Source organism: Colias croceus, chromosome 8 (genome assembly GCF_905220415.1).
Source record: "Colias croceus chromosome 8, ilColCroc2.1".
NCBI classification, from domain to species: domain Eukaryota; kingdom Metazoa; phylum Arthropoda; class Insecta; order Lepidoptera; family Pieridae; genus Colias; species Colias croceus.
The window spans coordinates 6582073-6598077 of NC_059544.1; the positions used below are offsets into that span (position 1 = coordinate 6582073).

The 16005-nt window shown below is 34.3% G+C and overlaps 2 protein-coding genes across 2 annotated transcripts in view; both read left to right on the forward strand.

Moving 5' to 3' along the window:
- Window positions 1-393: 393 nt before the first annotated feature.
- Window positions 394-7801, forward strand: LOC123693798 (glycogen phosphorylase). The gene is made up of 8 exons (XM_045639016.1): window positions 394-909; window positions 1220-1451; window positions 2443-2627; window positions 3039-3150; window positions 3488-4605; window positions 4793-5079; window positions 5853-6054; window positions 6685-7801. Exons 1-8 carry the CDS (start codon window positions 670-672, stop codon window positions 6829-6831), a joined length of 2523 nt encoding a protein of 840 aa, XP_045494972.1. The 5' UTR covers window positions 394-669; the 3' UTR covers window positions 6832-7801.
- A 392-nt stretch (window positions 7802-8193) lies between these two features.
- The window catches only part of LOC123693825 (Down syndrome cell adhesion molecule-like protein Dscam2), a 61988-nt gene continuing 54176 nt past the window's right edge, over window positions 8194-16005 (forward strand). Inside the window, exons 1-2 of the mRNA XM_045639063.1 lie at window positions 8194-8292; window positions 12789-12960. Coding sequence (XP_045495019.1) covers window positions 12912-12960 — 49 coding nt within the window. The 5' untranslated portion in view covers window positions 8194-8292; window positions 12789-12911. The remainder of the gene's footprint in view (window positions 8293-12788; window positions 12961-16005) is intronic.

The following is a 16005-nucleotide window of genomic DNA, read 5'->3' on the forward strand; positions in this document are numbered from 1 at the left end:
AGAATAATTTGGTAAGTAAACACGAGTAGAAATCAATAAAATACAACAATTACGGCATATTTTAACACTTCCTTCTAAGACACGTAAGATTCGTTAGAGAGTAGTATATTCTTTGCGTAAGATACAAACTAAGATATTCTCAAAATTCTGTTTGAAAGGTTGGTAGTATTGGGTAGAAATAGATGAATCAATTAGTTGTCTTTGGTTTAAATACGTAAAAATTAGACTCTGAGAGTATGAAATAAGGTTTATAATCAATTGAAATAAGAAAGTCGCTTTGCAACCACAGTTGCACGAAACAAGATTTGCGATCGTGTTATTGCAACTGTGGATGCACGGAACAAAGCAAGGGGTCATTTTTTTTTTCTGAAGCATATGAGCGGTTATGTAATCAATACACTTTATAAGAACCAGTTTATTATTTTTCCTATTCTCCTAATATAAGGATACACCCAATTTTATATCCTGTGAAAGTTGAATAAAAAAACGGCAACGACAGATTATTTGTGGATACGTATCTACTATCTACCGGTTGTACAAGCTTCAGCTTTATATGTTCGACCTTCTCAAGGTGACCGATATCGTACTCATTAGCTGCGTTCAGTTGGGGTGCGACAGCTGATTGGTGCTGTACCTTTTGAAACATATTATTATTAATACGAGTAAAATATGAGTGTGCAATCGGATTCCGAAAAGCGAAAGCAGATTTCCGTCCGTGGAATAGTAGCAGTAGAAAATGTTGCTGAAGTAAAGAAAGCTTTTAACCGGCACGTTCATTACACTCTCGTCAAAGACCGCAATGTTGCGACTCCAAGAGATTATTACTTTGCCCTGGCGCACACCGTCAGGGACCACCTGGTTTCCCGCTGGATACGCACCCAACAATACTATTATGAAAAGGATCCCAAGGTAAATATTTGAATGACTATGCTAAAGCAGCTATTGCAATGCATTACATAAATTTGTTGAGGGTATAATATAAAACTTTTTCACAGCTTTGCAACTGTTCATTTTAATTTTTAAGTATATTCATAAATGCTTGAACATAATTTGTTTATGTGTTTATCCATTTAAAAGCATTGTGTTCTATAAGAATATATTAGTAATCAAATGTTTATATTTCCAACAATAATACTCTTTTAATCATTCTGTTTATACCAATATATTTTTATTTAATTTTGATTGCATTGTTCCATTAAGAGTATTTGATTTCTTTTAGCGTGTCTACTATCTTTCTCTGGAATACTACATGGGTCGTTCCCTCCAGAATACTATGATCAACTTGGGCATCCAAGGAACGGTAGATGAAGCTCTCTATCAATTAGGTTTAGATATAGAAGAGTTGGAAGAGCTGGAGGAAGATGCTGGTTTGGGAAATGGAGGATTGGGTCGTTTGGCTGCATGCTTCTTGGATTCCATGGCTACCCTCGGTCTGGCAGCATATGGATACGGTATTTATAAACTTAATCATATTACATGATAACATTAAAATAGTCATAACTTATTTAACGGCTAATTAATATAATAAGTATTAAGATAAATTGTTTTTACATAACTGAGTTAAAAACAGATTATGCATTGATAATTATATAGGACTGTAAACATAAGCTGAATGGTGATGATTGTATAAAAATAACTAAGTTCTCATAATTTTTGTATTTTTTTATAATCTATACAGGCACAGGATTTTTAAATACTTACAAATAACTAGTAAAGTAGTAAAATAGTAGTTTATTTTGTTTTATTTATGTGTGTTTAGTCTGATACTTTGCTAAAGTACACAAAATAGCAAAAACAATTGCAATTACAGTGATAAAACAATTTATACAGTAAAATGAATTACTAATTCACTCACTTTATACTGGTTATTATACATATTTATAGTTAGGTTGTGTTTCTCAAATTCACAAGAGTTAAATTTATGACTTGGGTAATTGTTTACAATTGAAACCAATTTTAGTGTCTCAAAACTAATTGAATACTCTTGAATAAATAAAGCTGGCTTCGCTCCAATTATAAATATTATGCTAAACTAAATGAATGGCAAAGCTGTATGAATAAAACTTGTTTAAAATATTATTTTGGATTTAAAATGCCACAATATATTATAATTATGTATGTACATATTATGTACTTTCAAATATACTTTCAGTCATTTCTTCTCAAATATTCTGATGGTTATTTAAAATAATGTTAGGTCAAATGTGACATGTATGAGTAATTGTTATCAGTATTGTATGCCTTTTAATTCAAATATTTTTTTATGATATGACAGAAAATTATAAATTGATATACATATATTTGTTTAATTTCTTAATCTGTGGAAAAAAAATACAAAATGCAAACCAAATTAACTGGTTGACTGCTGCTTAAATTTTCGAATGTTCGAACTTGACCGTTATAATTATTGAGATACATATTATTCGTATTTATTATCTCTAGGTATTAGATACGAATATGGTATCTTCGCACAAAAGATCCAGAACGGTGAACAACATGAGGAGCCAGATGACTGGCTGAGGTATGGGAACCCATGGGAAAAGGCACGTCCCGAATTCATGATTCCCGTTAACTTCTATGGACGTGTTGTCGACACTCCTCAAGGCAAGAAATGGGTTGACACGCAGGTAACGAAAATAATTGGATAAGACCTTGAATTGACCTTGACGTTTACGTTTAAGATTAGATAAAATGTTGTGAATAATTACAATGCTAGTCGTAAATTCAAATCCATTTCTGGGCCAGTTTCCAGCTCGTGAGATCACGGTGCAATGACTTCAGTGTTTTGGTAATTTTACGATAAGAGAGCTGTTTTAAATAGAGTCGTAACTTGCGTTTTAAGATCGAGAATTTTTGGCGCGGGTTTCGCATACAACCAATAAAATGAATCATCTTGGTATATGAAGTTCTTTAATTTTTTTACTTATTTACAGTGGCTTTAATGGTTTAACATTTAAACATATAAAATGTAAAATTTCTTATTACAAACAAATAAATTGTTGACTAGTTTAATTTATTTATATCGTATTTTGTTGTAGATGGTGTTCGCTATGCCCTACGATAACCCAATCCCGGGATACAATAACAACGTCGTCAATACTTTGCGGTTGTGGTCAGCGAAGAGTCCGATCGACTTTAACCTTAAATTCTGTTAGTATTATTATACTATCATCATTATATTTTCTATATTGTGTATCTAGTACTTAGCTTCGTACTTTTGAAATCATTGGCTGTTGTATTTTTATTGGCACACATCCTAGCGCAAACAGGATTTAACACAGCTCTATGTCGTAAGGCAGAATGAAATGCAAAGTAAATAAAATTAATATTAAGGAAGTTAGATTATCATTTAAAAATAAATTTCGTAATAAAAGCCTTTTGTACGGTACATACTAATTTAAGTTCTTGGTTTGAATATTTGCAAAGTGAAATATTCAAGTAGCTTTAGCATAAAAATTAAATTTATTTTAATTATTCCTGCTTTCAGTCAATTCTGGAGATTATATTCAAGCCGTACTGGATCGTAACGTCGCTGAAAATATTTCTCGCGTGCTCTACCCCAACGATAACTTCTTTGAAGGCAAAGAGTTGAGACTGCGTCAGGAGTACTTTATGTGTGCTGCTACTCTACAAGACATAATCAGACGTTACAAGGCGTCCAAATTTGGTAGTCGCGAAGCAGTGAGAACCACTTTCGAACACCTTCCAGAAAAAGTTGCCATTCAATTGAACGATACCCACCCTGCCCTCGCTATTCCAGAATTATTACGTATTCTGATTGATGTTGAAAAAGTGCCATATGATGAGGCTTGGAATCTCGTTGTTAAATGTTGTGCTTACACAAACCACACCGTTCTGCCTGAAGCTCTGGAAAGATGGCCTTGCTCAATGTTAGAAAACTGCTTGCCCAGGCACATGCAACTCATTTACCACATCAACTTCCTGCACCTCAAGGAGGTGGAAAAACGTTGGCCAGGCGATTTGGATCGCATGCGTCGTATGTCCCTGATTGAAGAAGAAGGTGAAAAGAGGGTTAACATGGCCAACCTCTGTGTTGTTGGCTCTCACGCCGTTAACGGTGTAGCTGCCATTCACTCCGATATCCTTAAAGCGACCATCTTCCGTGACTTCTATGAAATGTGGCCAGAAAAGTTCCAGAACAAAACAAACGGCATTACTCCCCGTCGTTGGTTACTGCTGTGCAATCCTGGCTTAGCTGATTTAATCTGTGACAAGATTGGTGACGAATGGACCGTTCATTTGGACCAGTTGCAAGGTCTTAAGCGTTGGTCAAAGGACCCTGGCTTCCAACGGGCGGTGATGAAAGTAAAGCAAGAAAATAAGTTGAAACTCGCTTCTCTCATCGAAAGAGACACTGGAGTTAAAATTAACCCCGCTTCTATGTTTGACGTACAAGTGAAGCGTATTCACGAATATAAGAGGCAGCTTTTGAATATCTTGCACGTAATTACGCTGTATAACCGCATCAAGCGTGATCCAAGTGCACCAATTGCGCCTAGAACCGTAATGATCGGTGGTAAAGCGGCGCCAGGTTACTTTATCGCTAAGCAAATTATTGCCTTGGCCTGCGCAGTAGGAGACACTGTAAGTGATTTTGTTTGTTCAATATTATTTTTTGAGAATTTTAGTAATAAGTGCATACTATAAACTTTATACATATATATTTACTATTGAGATATCTCAACCAAAGAAATTACCAATCTTCATATTCATTATAGAAAAGTTTATTTACATCTTTACAATTTCTTAAAATGTGTACGTGTTTTTTTAGGTAAACAACGACCCAGACGTTGGCGACAAACTGAAATTGATATTCTTGGAGAATTACCGTGTAACTTTGGCTGAGCGTATCATGCCAGCAGCTGATCTCAGTGAGCAGATCTCCACCGCGGGAACCGAAGCGTCCGGTACTGGAAACATGAAGTTCATGCTTAACGGAGCTCTGACCATTGGTACTATGGATGGAGCCAATGTAGAGATGGCAGAGGAAGCCGGTGAACAGAATCTGTTCATATTCGGCATGCGAGTAGATGACGTGGAGGCTCTGCAGAAGAAAGGGTATGTTATTTTTCTATTTTCCAGGATTGAGATTTTGTGTTTTAAAATTCTTGTGCGTGCTAATGTCAGAAAGAGTTTTACGGAGTTGGTTGCAGTTTTGACACAGTTATATTATATTCATTTTAAATTAAATACCAATTTTGTACCTCAAGTCAAGTTGGCCCAGTTGAACGAAACATTGTTACCTTTATGTCCCATTGCGGGTCCTCCTGACGCAGATTTTATATTAAACTTACTAGGAGGGCCCTACTACTCCATATTTTGTAAAATTTAGAAACGAAATAAAGTATTTTAAGCTATTGCATAGCTTCTATCGCGGGCCTTGAGCGCGGGGACCGAATCGAGAAATTCCGTAACGAAAAAACCTCACGCTCCCCACTCCGACGGGCACGGAGGTGTGGCTTGAAGGCATGCTATGCAATAGCTTTACCGCGGCAGTCCCCGAGTGCCACACGTCTTTTTGAAGTTATACTTCTTTTGGCGCGATGGAGAAAAATGATGAGAGTGAATTTTTACAATGCGCGCGCACACCGACACCTAAATTTAACAGTAGTAAAAGTAGTAGTAAGTAAGTATACTAATATTATAAATGCGAAAGTAACTCTGTCTGTCTGTTACTCAATCACGCCTTAACTACAGAATCAATTTGCATGAAATTTGGTATGGAGATATTTTGATACCGGAGAAAGGACATAGGCTACCTTTTATTGCGAAATATGTACCACGGGCGAAGCCGGGGCGGATCACTAGTTTATCTATAATTGCGTGTGCAGTTACAACGCGTACGAGTACTACGAGCGCAACCCGGAGCTGCGGCAGTGCATCGAGCAGATCCGCAGCGGGTTCTTCTCGCCAGGCGAGCCGGGCCGGTTCGCGCACGTGGCCGACGTGCTGCTGCATCACGACCGCTTCCTGCACCTGGCCGACTTCGACGCGTATATACAGGCGCAGGATAAGGTGTCCGCCGTGTATCAGGTGAGGTTTACCTCTATGTATAGTAGTATATCTATACTAATATTTTAAAACTGAAGAGTTTGCGTTGATCTCAGGAACTACTGGTCCGATTTGGAAAATTCTTTCCGTGTTTTATTTTTATTTTCCTTGATACTTGCCTAGAAAGTAGGCATTTATCAAGGAAAGCTATAGGCTATATACCATCACGCTAAAACCAATAGGAGTGGAGCATTGCGGGTAAAACCGCGGGGTACAGCTAGTAGTAGTATAAATATATAGCTGTATCCGCTATGTATCCTCGTGGAAACCATATAGAATTTGTAATTACATTTTTGGAATAAAAAAAATTACATTTGGGCAACTGGGACACTGCATCACACTGTATGTTAGCGTGGACGCATCTACTTGTGGGAGTTCTGATCTGCATGGTCATGTGGATTTATTACGATTGATGTATTTTGTGGATTCAAGGCGGCTCTGATTTCATGCAATGTCATTCGCTGCTCTCCAATATTACGCACGCCACTGCTGGATGTGCTTTTCATAAATAAAGTTTATACAGTTTTCATTGACTTAATAGGACATTGGAATTTGGCCATTCCGTTATTCAATGTGTTTAATTTGATATTTTAAGCGGCTCTTTGTCCACAGAACCCAACAAAATGGGCGGAGATGGTGATCGAGAACATCGCATCTTCGGGCAAGTTCTCTTCCGACCGTACCATTTCTCAATACGCTCGCGAGATCTGGGGAGTCGAACCCACTTGGGACAAACTGCCCGCCCCACATGAAGTATAAATACACCAGAAGATATTCAAAGATTAGTAGCCTTTCCTAAAATTATATTATGTAGAGTCAAAAATATATTTTAGAGTATGAAAAATTATCGTATAGCTATAGTCTATATTTTGTTGTCCGAAACGCATAAGGCTGCTAAAACCAAATTTGTTTAATATTGATGTCGGTGCTTTTTTAAGCATGAATTGAAGATATTTTTTTATTCATTATTTTTATAACATATTTTAAGAAGTTTTTATTAACATATTCTTACTCAAATATTTTTTCTATAACATAATATACCTACCTACCTACATTTTTCTTCTTCCACCGAGACTTACTTTATGGAAATATTAAATACGTCTTTTCATACTGAGTTAATTGAGAGTTTTTTAAATGAGTATGTATTGATTGTAACGTTTCATTCATAAACAAAAATCTACAATTTAGAGTGTCTCGTGCATAATTGATGTGTAAGTAGCAAAATTTTAGAGATATAAAACGTTCAAAAGTTTATGATGTTGATTGTATTGAAATAATTAAAATAAATCTTGCCTAGAAGTAGACGTATAAATGTAATCAGACGAAGATTTATTAGAAGAATTTTATAACATATGAATTTATTTTTGTGCCATAAATTGCCTTTTACTCATTACTTAAATTTTTATCTATGTTCCTAATAACACACCAGTGCAACTATAAGTCAGTCTAATATTAGATTAGACTGATTGAACATATTCGATTTGTACAAATATTTTGATATTATATAGAAATTTACTGAAAAGAAACCTAAGTATTTATTAATTATTATTTAATATAAAAAAGTATGATATTTTATAGTTTAAATATTTGTATTATTTTATTTAAAAATGTATTATATGTCCACTGCCATATTTTTCCTCTTTCAAATAATATAGGTAGTTTGTAATTCAGATTCACTATGTTACTCTATTTAATATTTGCTATATATAAATAAAGTTTATTAAAAATATTATTTATGTTTTATTCCTAGAACTCTATCCATGTAATTTAAAATGTATTATGTAGTTATTTAGTTAGAACATAGTATAGATAGATTTTTTTTTGTCTATGACCAAAAAGTATTCGCCATTTTGTCTCGTGTCGCTATATAAATCTATTTTTTCAATTCGAACTGCGCGCAGGACAAATCCTGTCTGCGCATTACGCCAGATCCTTGCTATTCGTACCGCATCGGTACATTTCGAGCACACTCGCTCTAATTCTACAAATGCTAAGCGAGATAACCGTGGGAGGGAAAGAGATGGACATTCTCCGTCTCGCTCTATGGATGTCATCGGCCGTTCATAATCCTAGCTACTACAAAGTAAAATAAAATACTATTCGTTTCGTTCACTCGGCGTCATAATCTCGGACGGGACGGTATTGCCGCTCGTCCTCTCGCGTGTGTTGTGCGTTTTTGTGTTGTGGACGTTCCGCTGAGCCGAGGCTCGCGTCTCGCAGGTAATCATCTCTCGCCTATTATCTAGCTTTTCCGCAAAGGTTTTATGTCAAAAGCGTGCATCTTTAATAAAAATGCCGGCTCGGAGAACGCGCGACTTCGATCGATAACTATGTTGTCTTCGCCGAGTGTAGGCAGACTCGCTAAAACCAGACTGAGATTTAATATTTAGTAGAGTTTCGTGAAACATTTTAAGTTAATTTGCAATGTACATACTGCAGTCCGATATTGTATCATTAGTATAAATATTATTTTTACATGAATGACTCTACTTTCACTACCGATGATTACCGCAATCTATTTGCGATAAAATTGATAAAGTTTGCATTTGGATTCAATCAAGACTTACCATAACATTCTCTATATTATATCTTGATTATTAAATACTATTAAAAAAATACTTCTTAAAAAAATCATAGGTTTAATTGGTAACCAGGTAGGTATATATTTTAAATTTTAACAATTACAAAAAATTCAATTTAATACAAAATAAGATTTGCAATAAATTAAGAATCTTGTAGAATAATGAGTTATTTATCATCATTATGTCCGAATGCTTAGTAATCAATATGAGTCACAAATAATATAAACATAGTAGGAGCGTGCTATTTTTGACGCAATAGTTAGGGCTCCAGAGGACTTGGTGGTTAATTGGATGACCACGCCTCGGGAGTCGGGAGTTGGGGTTACAGCGGTACTATGTCGATGATGTCGAAAATCGGAGCGTGTGCTAAATATAGCAAGCATTTTACGCTCTACACTGGAGCTCTCGTTAGCTTATATATACGTCCATATTACCATATAAGCGGTTTTACATCGAGTAGAGCAAGTTTTCTCTATGTCATGTAGAGTTTCCTTTCTTTAGAGGAACTATAGAAATTATATTACCGGTAATAATAGGATATTTTGCATAAAGAAAGCTAATTAAATAAGCTAATTTTAATGCTAATTTAATGAATAAGTACAAAAAATATCTAACTTGAGTGGCTCTACATTCGTTTTTCATTGACCTACCATGCACAAATTGCTTAATTAGTTTCAAAAAATATTTTATACAATGCAGAAAATAATTTTAAATTCACGCTAGTTTACAATGTGTCGCTTTTGGCTACTAAAGCACATGGCGCTTCATTCAATGAGCCCATTCTCGTTGAAAAAGAGCAGGTGCAAAACGCCCGAAATGTGGTCTGAACGAGATTTCACATAAAAGCGTCAGGTAGAGACTGCTTTTATTCCTATTCATTGTTTTTTTATTATTATTGTGGCTGGATAAAGAACCTGAATCTCAAAAGATTTGGACTTTAAAATGTAATTTACGATAACGTGATTATAGCAGCATTAAGTGTACTGGATATTTTGGCAGCAAAATGTCTAAATAATATTTTATCAGTTGGGGACCATGCGCACTGCTTGCAGGAGGTTGTAGATTTAAAAAATCTGATACAAGGGCATATAAGGCTAGCAAGTTCCTAACAATTATTTAACTTTCCTTGCTCGTAAATAATTTCCTGTCATTTTATTGCTACACTTAACTAAAGAGCAGTCTTAACTAAGACAGATTAAACTCGACTCCCGGTAACCCTAGAACCTTCGTCCGGTACTTATGTCTGTAATTAGATGCCTAACTACTCAGTCGTAAAACAAATCACCTTTACTATGTAGATAGATAAATCTAAGCGTATCGATTCTACAAAATAACGCTTTGGAAACAACGGTATGAGATCTGGAAATAATATGACACCAAGGCCCTGCGATAAAGTTAACATTACATACATTAAGTTTATCGTTAGATGTGTTATTTATTATGAGCTTGTTTTATCTTTTATTAAATAAGGAATGGTTTAAGTTTTGTCACGTTATAAAATAAATATAAATATTAACGAAAACAATACCTATGTAATTTATTTCACCCGCTCTTGTATCAATTTTATTAATGGTTCATAAATAGGTACTTATATCAGAAAAAAACATAATCCTTAATATATATTTTAAATCAAAAATATTTATAAAAATATAACTTTTTCCAGAAAAATAATCGTAGCTGATAATCATTTTATTTTCCTAAAATATCTTAAGATTATAAAATTACTTAGTAGTTCAAAATTGATTGTATTGGATTATATTAAAACCTTCATTTAAAGAACCATTCTACTTTATCCCTAGATTATAAAATTTCCTGCAAACTTCACCTGAATGAGGAACTTCAGTTTCTATAACAATATAACCTTGAAAAGGTCTTGAAAACTAAAACCTGAGTCTTAAATTTACCAATGTAGAGTCTAAATTTACATAGGTACTATGTACTTCTCCCAGACAGCGCGACCGAGTCGATACGACTACACTCGGCCGCGAGAAATTTAACAAGATATATCGATCTTTCTATACATGGACCAGACGTTTTTATATATTTACTTCCTCATACATAACAGGAATAGCTTTGGTAGAAATCGAATCGAACTTTGTTGTACGATTATTATACTAACTACTAAATAATACGTAGCTTACGCAAAACGAAGCATATGGTTTTTCTGAGGATATAGGTACCTATTGTAAATTACAATCTACAAAAAAATCCTGATGCATTGATTCGACTTTAAAATTAATACATTGAGAATACATAATGTTTCAATTGATAGGGTCTTGACCGTATTCAAATATTTAGGTTGGTTTTAACACCTATCAATTACCATACCCCGACTGTATGATAATCATGTTCTGTCTAAACATAGGAACTGTTAAACATGCAATTAGTATACATTGTTCCGAACACGACTTAAATCTAAAACAATGCATTAATTGTGAAATTTGTTAATTTACAATTAATAAAACAATTTATTAAATAAACTTCAGTGTTTATTTGCACGTTATAGGTATCCCAAAAAAATCTATAAAACAAGCTTGTCTTTTATGAGGAAATAGATGTATAAGAAAATAAACATCCATTCTTAGAAAATCCCCAACAAATGTGTATTCACTTAGGCATCTCGGGATAATGGAACCGAAAATAATCCGAACCGTAACCGTCATTCTATCGCGCTTGATGTTAGCCCATATTGGTATGAACAACTGCGTAAAATATTAACGCTATAATTTAATAGGGTCAGTGATCTTTTTCGTTATGAAGTATGTGGGAAGAATGTATTGTTATAAATTCAGAATGTAAAAATTAAAACCATGTGTTGGCTTTAAATAGATTTTCAGCAGTAAGTATTTAATCGTGCTAGGGCTGCGGAAACGGTCGTTATAGACAGATTTTACTTTTAACCATATTTATTTACCTCGTTTAAATAAATATGATTAAAAGAATAACAATGCATATAAGTATATTATACATAATTGAAATATGTATAGATGAACGAAACTCCATAATGGTTTCCACACGAAAGAGCATACTCTACCACATGCTCTACATAGTGGAAATGAATATTAAGTAAATTGTCAAAGTTGGCTAATCTATAATTATTATGATAGGAAGCGAATTACACGTATCCGAAGTTGATTGATAAAAGTGTTTACCTACTATAGATATTAGATAAGCACCGAATTGCACAGAAAGATTGCTTTCAAAATACCTATCTATTTACTGCTATTTTTATAAATGGTGAGAAAAATGTACTTACAAACTTGTTGCTAACGTTTTAAAAGCAATTGCATAGTTAATTTTATAGATATAAAACGACGCTTAGCAATTCATTGCTCCGTCTTTTCGAGGCGTATTCGTACACATGCGTATTTCCGGCACGCTTTGTTTAGACATTGGTATAAGCTCCTCCACGCTCCACAGCACGTACCTACTTTGTCAATCAAGGGTCCTCCAATTGCGATGACGTATGCAAATTACAGCTGACTTTGGAAAGAAGATCAGCCCTTCCATTTATTCTAGAAACTATTTTACCAAATGAATATGAAAACTAAAGCACCGTCACGCATTAATGCCGTCACATTTAAATGAAAAGAAAGAGAGAGTAGATATATTTTTAGGAGGACTAAATCGAGGGTTGACCACCCCTCAACAATTTATAACATTAGAAACGCTCCCCCGTCTCGCCATCAGTATGTTATTTTGGCTGTTATAAAACTAACAATTTTTAAATGTAAGTACCTAATAAATTTATCGTAACCGTGCGTTTCCCGTACATAAGTTTGAAGTCCATATTTTTTATCTCGAATAAAATGTAGGTAATACACATAAAAATAAAAATTACGAGAGCTAAATTCATTTGTGGGAATATGTACACAATTAATAGGTAAACCTATTGTAGTTGTTTGTAGCAAAATAACAAAAAAAAAATAATCTTAACCGTAATAATGAACTCTGAATTTCGTTATTTTTACAAAAATACTTAAAAAGAGCACGGTACGAATTGAGAACTTTTGAGAACTTTGGTCATTTTTGGAAATGGTTCTCAAAAAGCTCAGAGGATGCATTTAATAAAATACTTCAGGTACATTTTTGGTTTCATCATTTTTTTAATTAACATTTTTATCTTTGTTTCAGATTCGGGCAACGCCCGGCCGCATCGCGGCTAGTGAAGTTTATTGTTTTGGTTTCGATCTGGTTTTTATTCGCGTTGTCCAAAAGTGACCCCAGTGATCAGTGAAGTGTTTCAGTGAGTGCAATATGGCTACCCTCACCGTATTTACGGTCCTCGTCGCCCTGCTCGCGATTGGTGAGTATCTTTTAATTACTTTAAGAAAAGCTTTTAGAGCCACTTAAGATAAAGTACTTCGTTAAGAGAGACCGGGCTTCCATATCCTGTGTAGGATATAATTAAATTTAAAAACAATTACTTATCTTCCCGTAAAGGAATATACTTACTTAGCTATATACGATTGATTTAAGATCAATATCGTGCCACATTCTACTAAAATAGACATTCTAAATATAGATCGGCATTTAAGACATATACCTACATATGTATCTATAAAATCTGCGCTTCCGTTAAAACCAAAAAGCTTTTAATTGAATGAGACGAGCATCGAAATGATTCATAATTGTAAGGTCGAGAGGAAGTTGTAAGTAATGGGATGAGAGTTGAGACAGCCCGCACCCGGGCGCGATCGATACCGCGGGAATACGCAGGGAGGTCACTGATCACGTTGTATAAACAACATTTCGCACAAGCGCCTGAATTGCTAAAAGTTTTCATGGTTAATCGCCTTACGGCGGTTTTACGCTTTTTACAATGTGTAATTTATTCCGCGGTTTAATAGCTTACAAGTTCCATAATTAAAATAAAAAAGCCCGTCTATTATTCTATGCTTACGTTTACAAACTTATTACGTGTTTCATTGAATCATTGTCTAGTCAGATTAGCTTATACCTCGTCAACTTCCATTGTACAATGCACTTCGTGTTTCTGTTATTAATAATTAGCTTGACTTGATTTTAACCATGAATAATTGAAATAGCGTATAATATAAACCAATGCAATTTATCGATTAATATTATTGGTTGAAATGCTATATTTAGATACACATGCTTAACGTTTAAAGACAATGTATGCAAAAAGTAGCATGTTTAGATTTTTGGTATGTAGATTTTAGCAGGTCATGTTTAAATACTAAAGCTTACAGGTTTTCGATGTAAACAAGCCGGAACATTGGCCTTTTGCGCACAGAAGGTCGCGTCTCGCGACCGTGAGTCAGTCGCAGGCACTATCCTCAGTGCCGTCTTTACCATAGGGGCACAGGGGGCCAGTGCCCAGGGCCCCCCATCGTCAGGGGGCCCCCCTGGAGGAGATGTAGGACTGACAATTTTTCTCACATAAATCTCAAAATATTTTATTAAAAAGCAATACAGCTTTTTAATGCCAGAACGTCAGATCATTTTCAGATTTATTCGAATCAAAACATCTATGTTATTACAAGGTTATTACATGGAATAATTCGAGTGATTCGAACACCATTATAATTAACTTATCAGACATTTACTCGAATTATTTATTTACTTATGAACGTAATATAATATATTTTTACTTGAATTATTTTGAGATTTATGAAAATTACTAACAAGTCTAAGTTTACAGAATAGCATACAATACAAGGGCGTTGTGACAAAACTTTAATCTCTGGGCCTCTAGACAAGTGGCAGAAACGCTAGAGAATAGAATCCACTACGACCACGACCAAAATTCCCATCCAGCCGAAATTTGGTGAAATTATTAAAAACACAATCTATACTTAATACTACATATAATAAAGCTGAAGAGTTTGTTTTTTTGTTTGAACGCGCTAATCTCGGGAATCCAATTTGAAAAATTATTTCGGTGCTAAATAGCCCACTTCTTTGGCAAGATTATAAGATACCAAAATCGTTGAATTACTCCATGACGTTACGGTATTGTTATGATGCGACCTTGAAATTTTACTCTCAACGCGCCTAAAGAAGTTTCACTTCAAAAATATATTAAAATTTCCCGACCTTCTGTTACAACGAAAAAATTTTTTCCTAAAAGTCAACAGATTATAGGTTTTTCGTGATTTTTACCGAAACGGTAAGTTTTATCATATAACCACTTTTACCCAAATTGTAGATCATAAAATTATCTATACAATAGAATCAATACATTATTTTCCTAAGATGTAGCTTCCTACCATTTTCTAAGATATAACGATTTATAAACTCATCCCATCCTTATAATATGCACACGTTTCTTAAATCACTTCACACCTAAATGATTTTATGATAAAACTTATCGTTTCAGTATAAATCGCGAAATCACCTATTTTTTTATTTATTTATAACCTGGAATATGTTTTTTAATTCACGTACCGGAATGACAGTTAATTTTGAATTTTATTTTTAGTAATCCTTATTCCTTTGAACAATTTTACTAATTTTCTGCTGGATATGAAATTTTGTAGTTTTAAAGGTCCTAGAATTTAGTGAACTCTGTTCACACCGGACCATTTCTATACGAATAGATGACAAGCGTTTTGACTTTTGCCATTTGCCTAGGCTTTGAATAAATTATGTTAATAACGCACGCAATAATTTTGTTCAATATGAAACGGCTACGAAAGAAAAAATCCAGATGCAAATTAAAAAGATAAATTTGCAAAAGAGAAAGGTATAAATTTATAAAGAATAGAAAAAATTCGATCAAGAGGCGGGACTCGAATCCGCATCCTTCGCGCCATTCCGGGGCGGATGCTTGACCAACTCAGCCACTCGTGACCCGCCGGAGCAATCGAATTTATTCTATTCCTTCAGTTTTATGTGTCTTAAGGGACACACCGCACGCCATCTATTGAGATGATTTAACAACCATCTCAACCAATATGAAGCACTTTTCAGTGAATACAATATTGTAACGATGGAACACGACCTTTTTTGTTAAATTTATATTTTATTTATAAAGCATTTGAGTGCCATAAAACCTAAAATATAAATTCAAAGAGAAAGGTAATTTGAAAAAGTAATTCTTAAAATATTTCTTAATCAAATTTAATTAAAGTCAACTTTGGAGCGCCATTACAGCAGCAGCGTTTCAAATGAATTATATAAAAAAAAATAAGGAAAAAAAGTTTCCTCAAAAGACCATATTATAATACAAGATTGGTCAGAAGTAACTTTTTTTTTAAAGTGTATAAAAAAATGGAGCAAAAATTTTACATAGAAATTTTCTTTAAGTTTTCTTATTACTTCTATCAATTTAGGGCAAAAACATATATAATTGTGGGAAAAAATTTGCGTACCTAGTTTGATTTCT

What these genes read in the sequence shown, in the direction of transcription:
- LOC123693798 (XM_045639016.1), top strand. Translation starts at nt 670, where the DNA reads ATGAGTGTGCAATCGGATTCCGAAAAGCGAAAGCAGATTTCCGTCCGT. An exon ending in TCTGGCAGCATATGGATACG is followed by an intron (nt 1,452 to 2,442) that starts GTATTTATAAAC and finishes TATTATCTCTAG; the next exon opens with GTATTAGATACGAATATGGT. An exon ending in GAGGCTCTGCAGAAGAAAGG is followed by an intron (nt 5,080 to 5,852) that starts GTATGTTATTTT and finishes TTGCGTGTGCAG; the next exon opens with TTACAACGCGTACGAGTACT.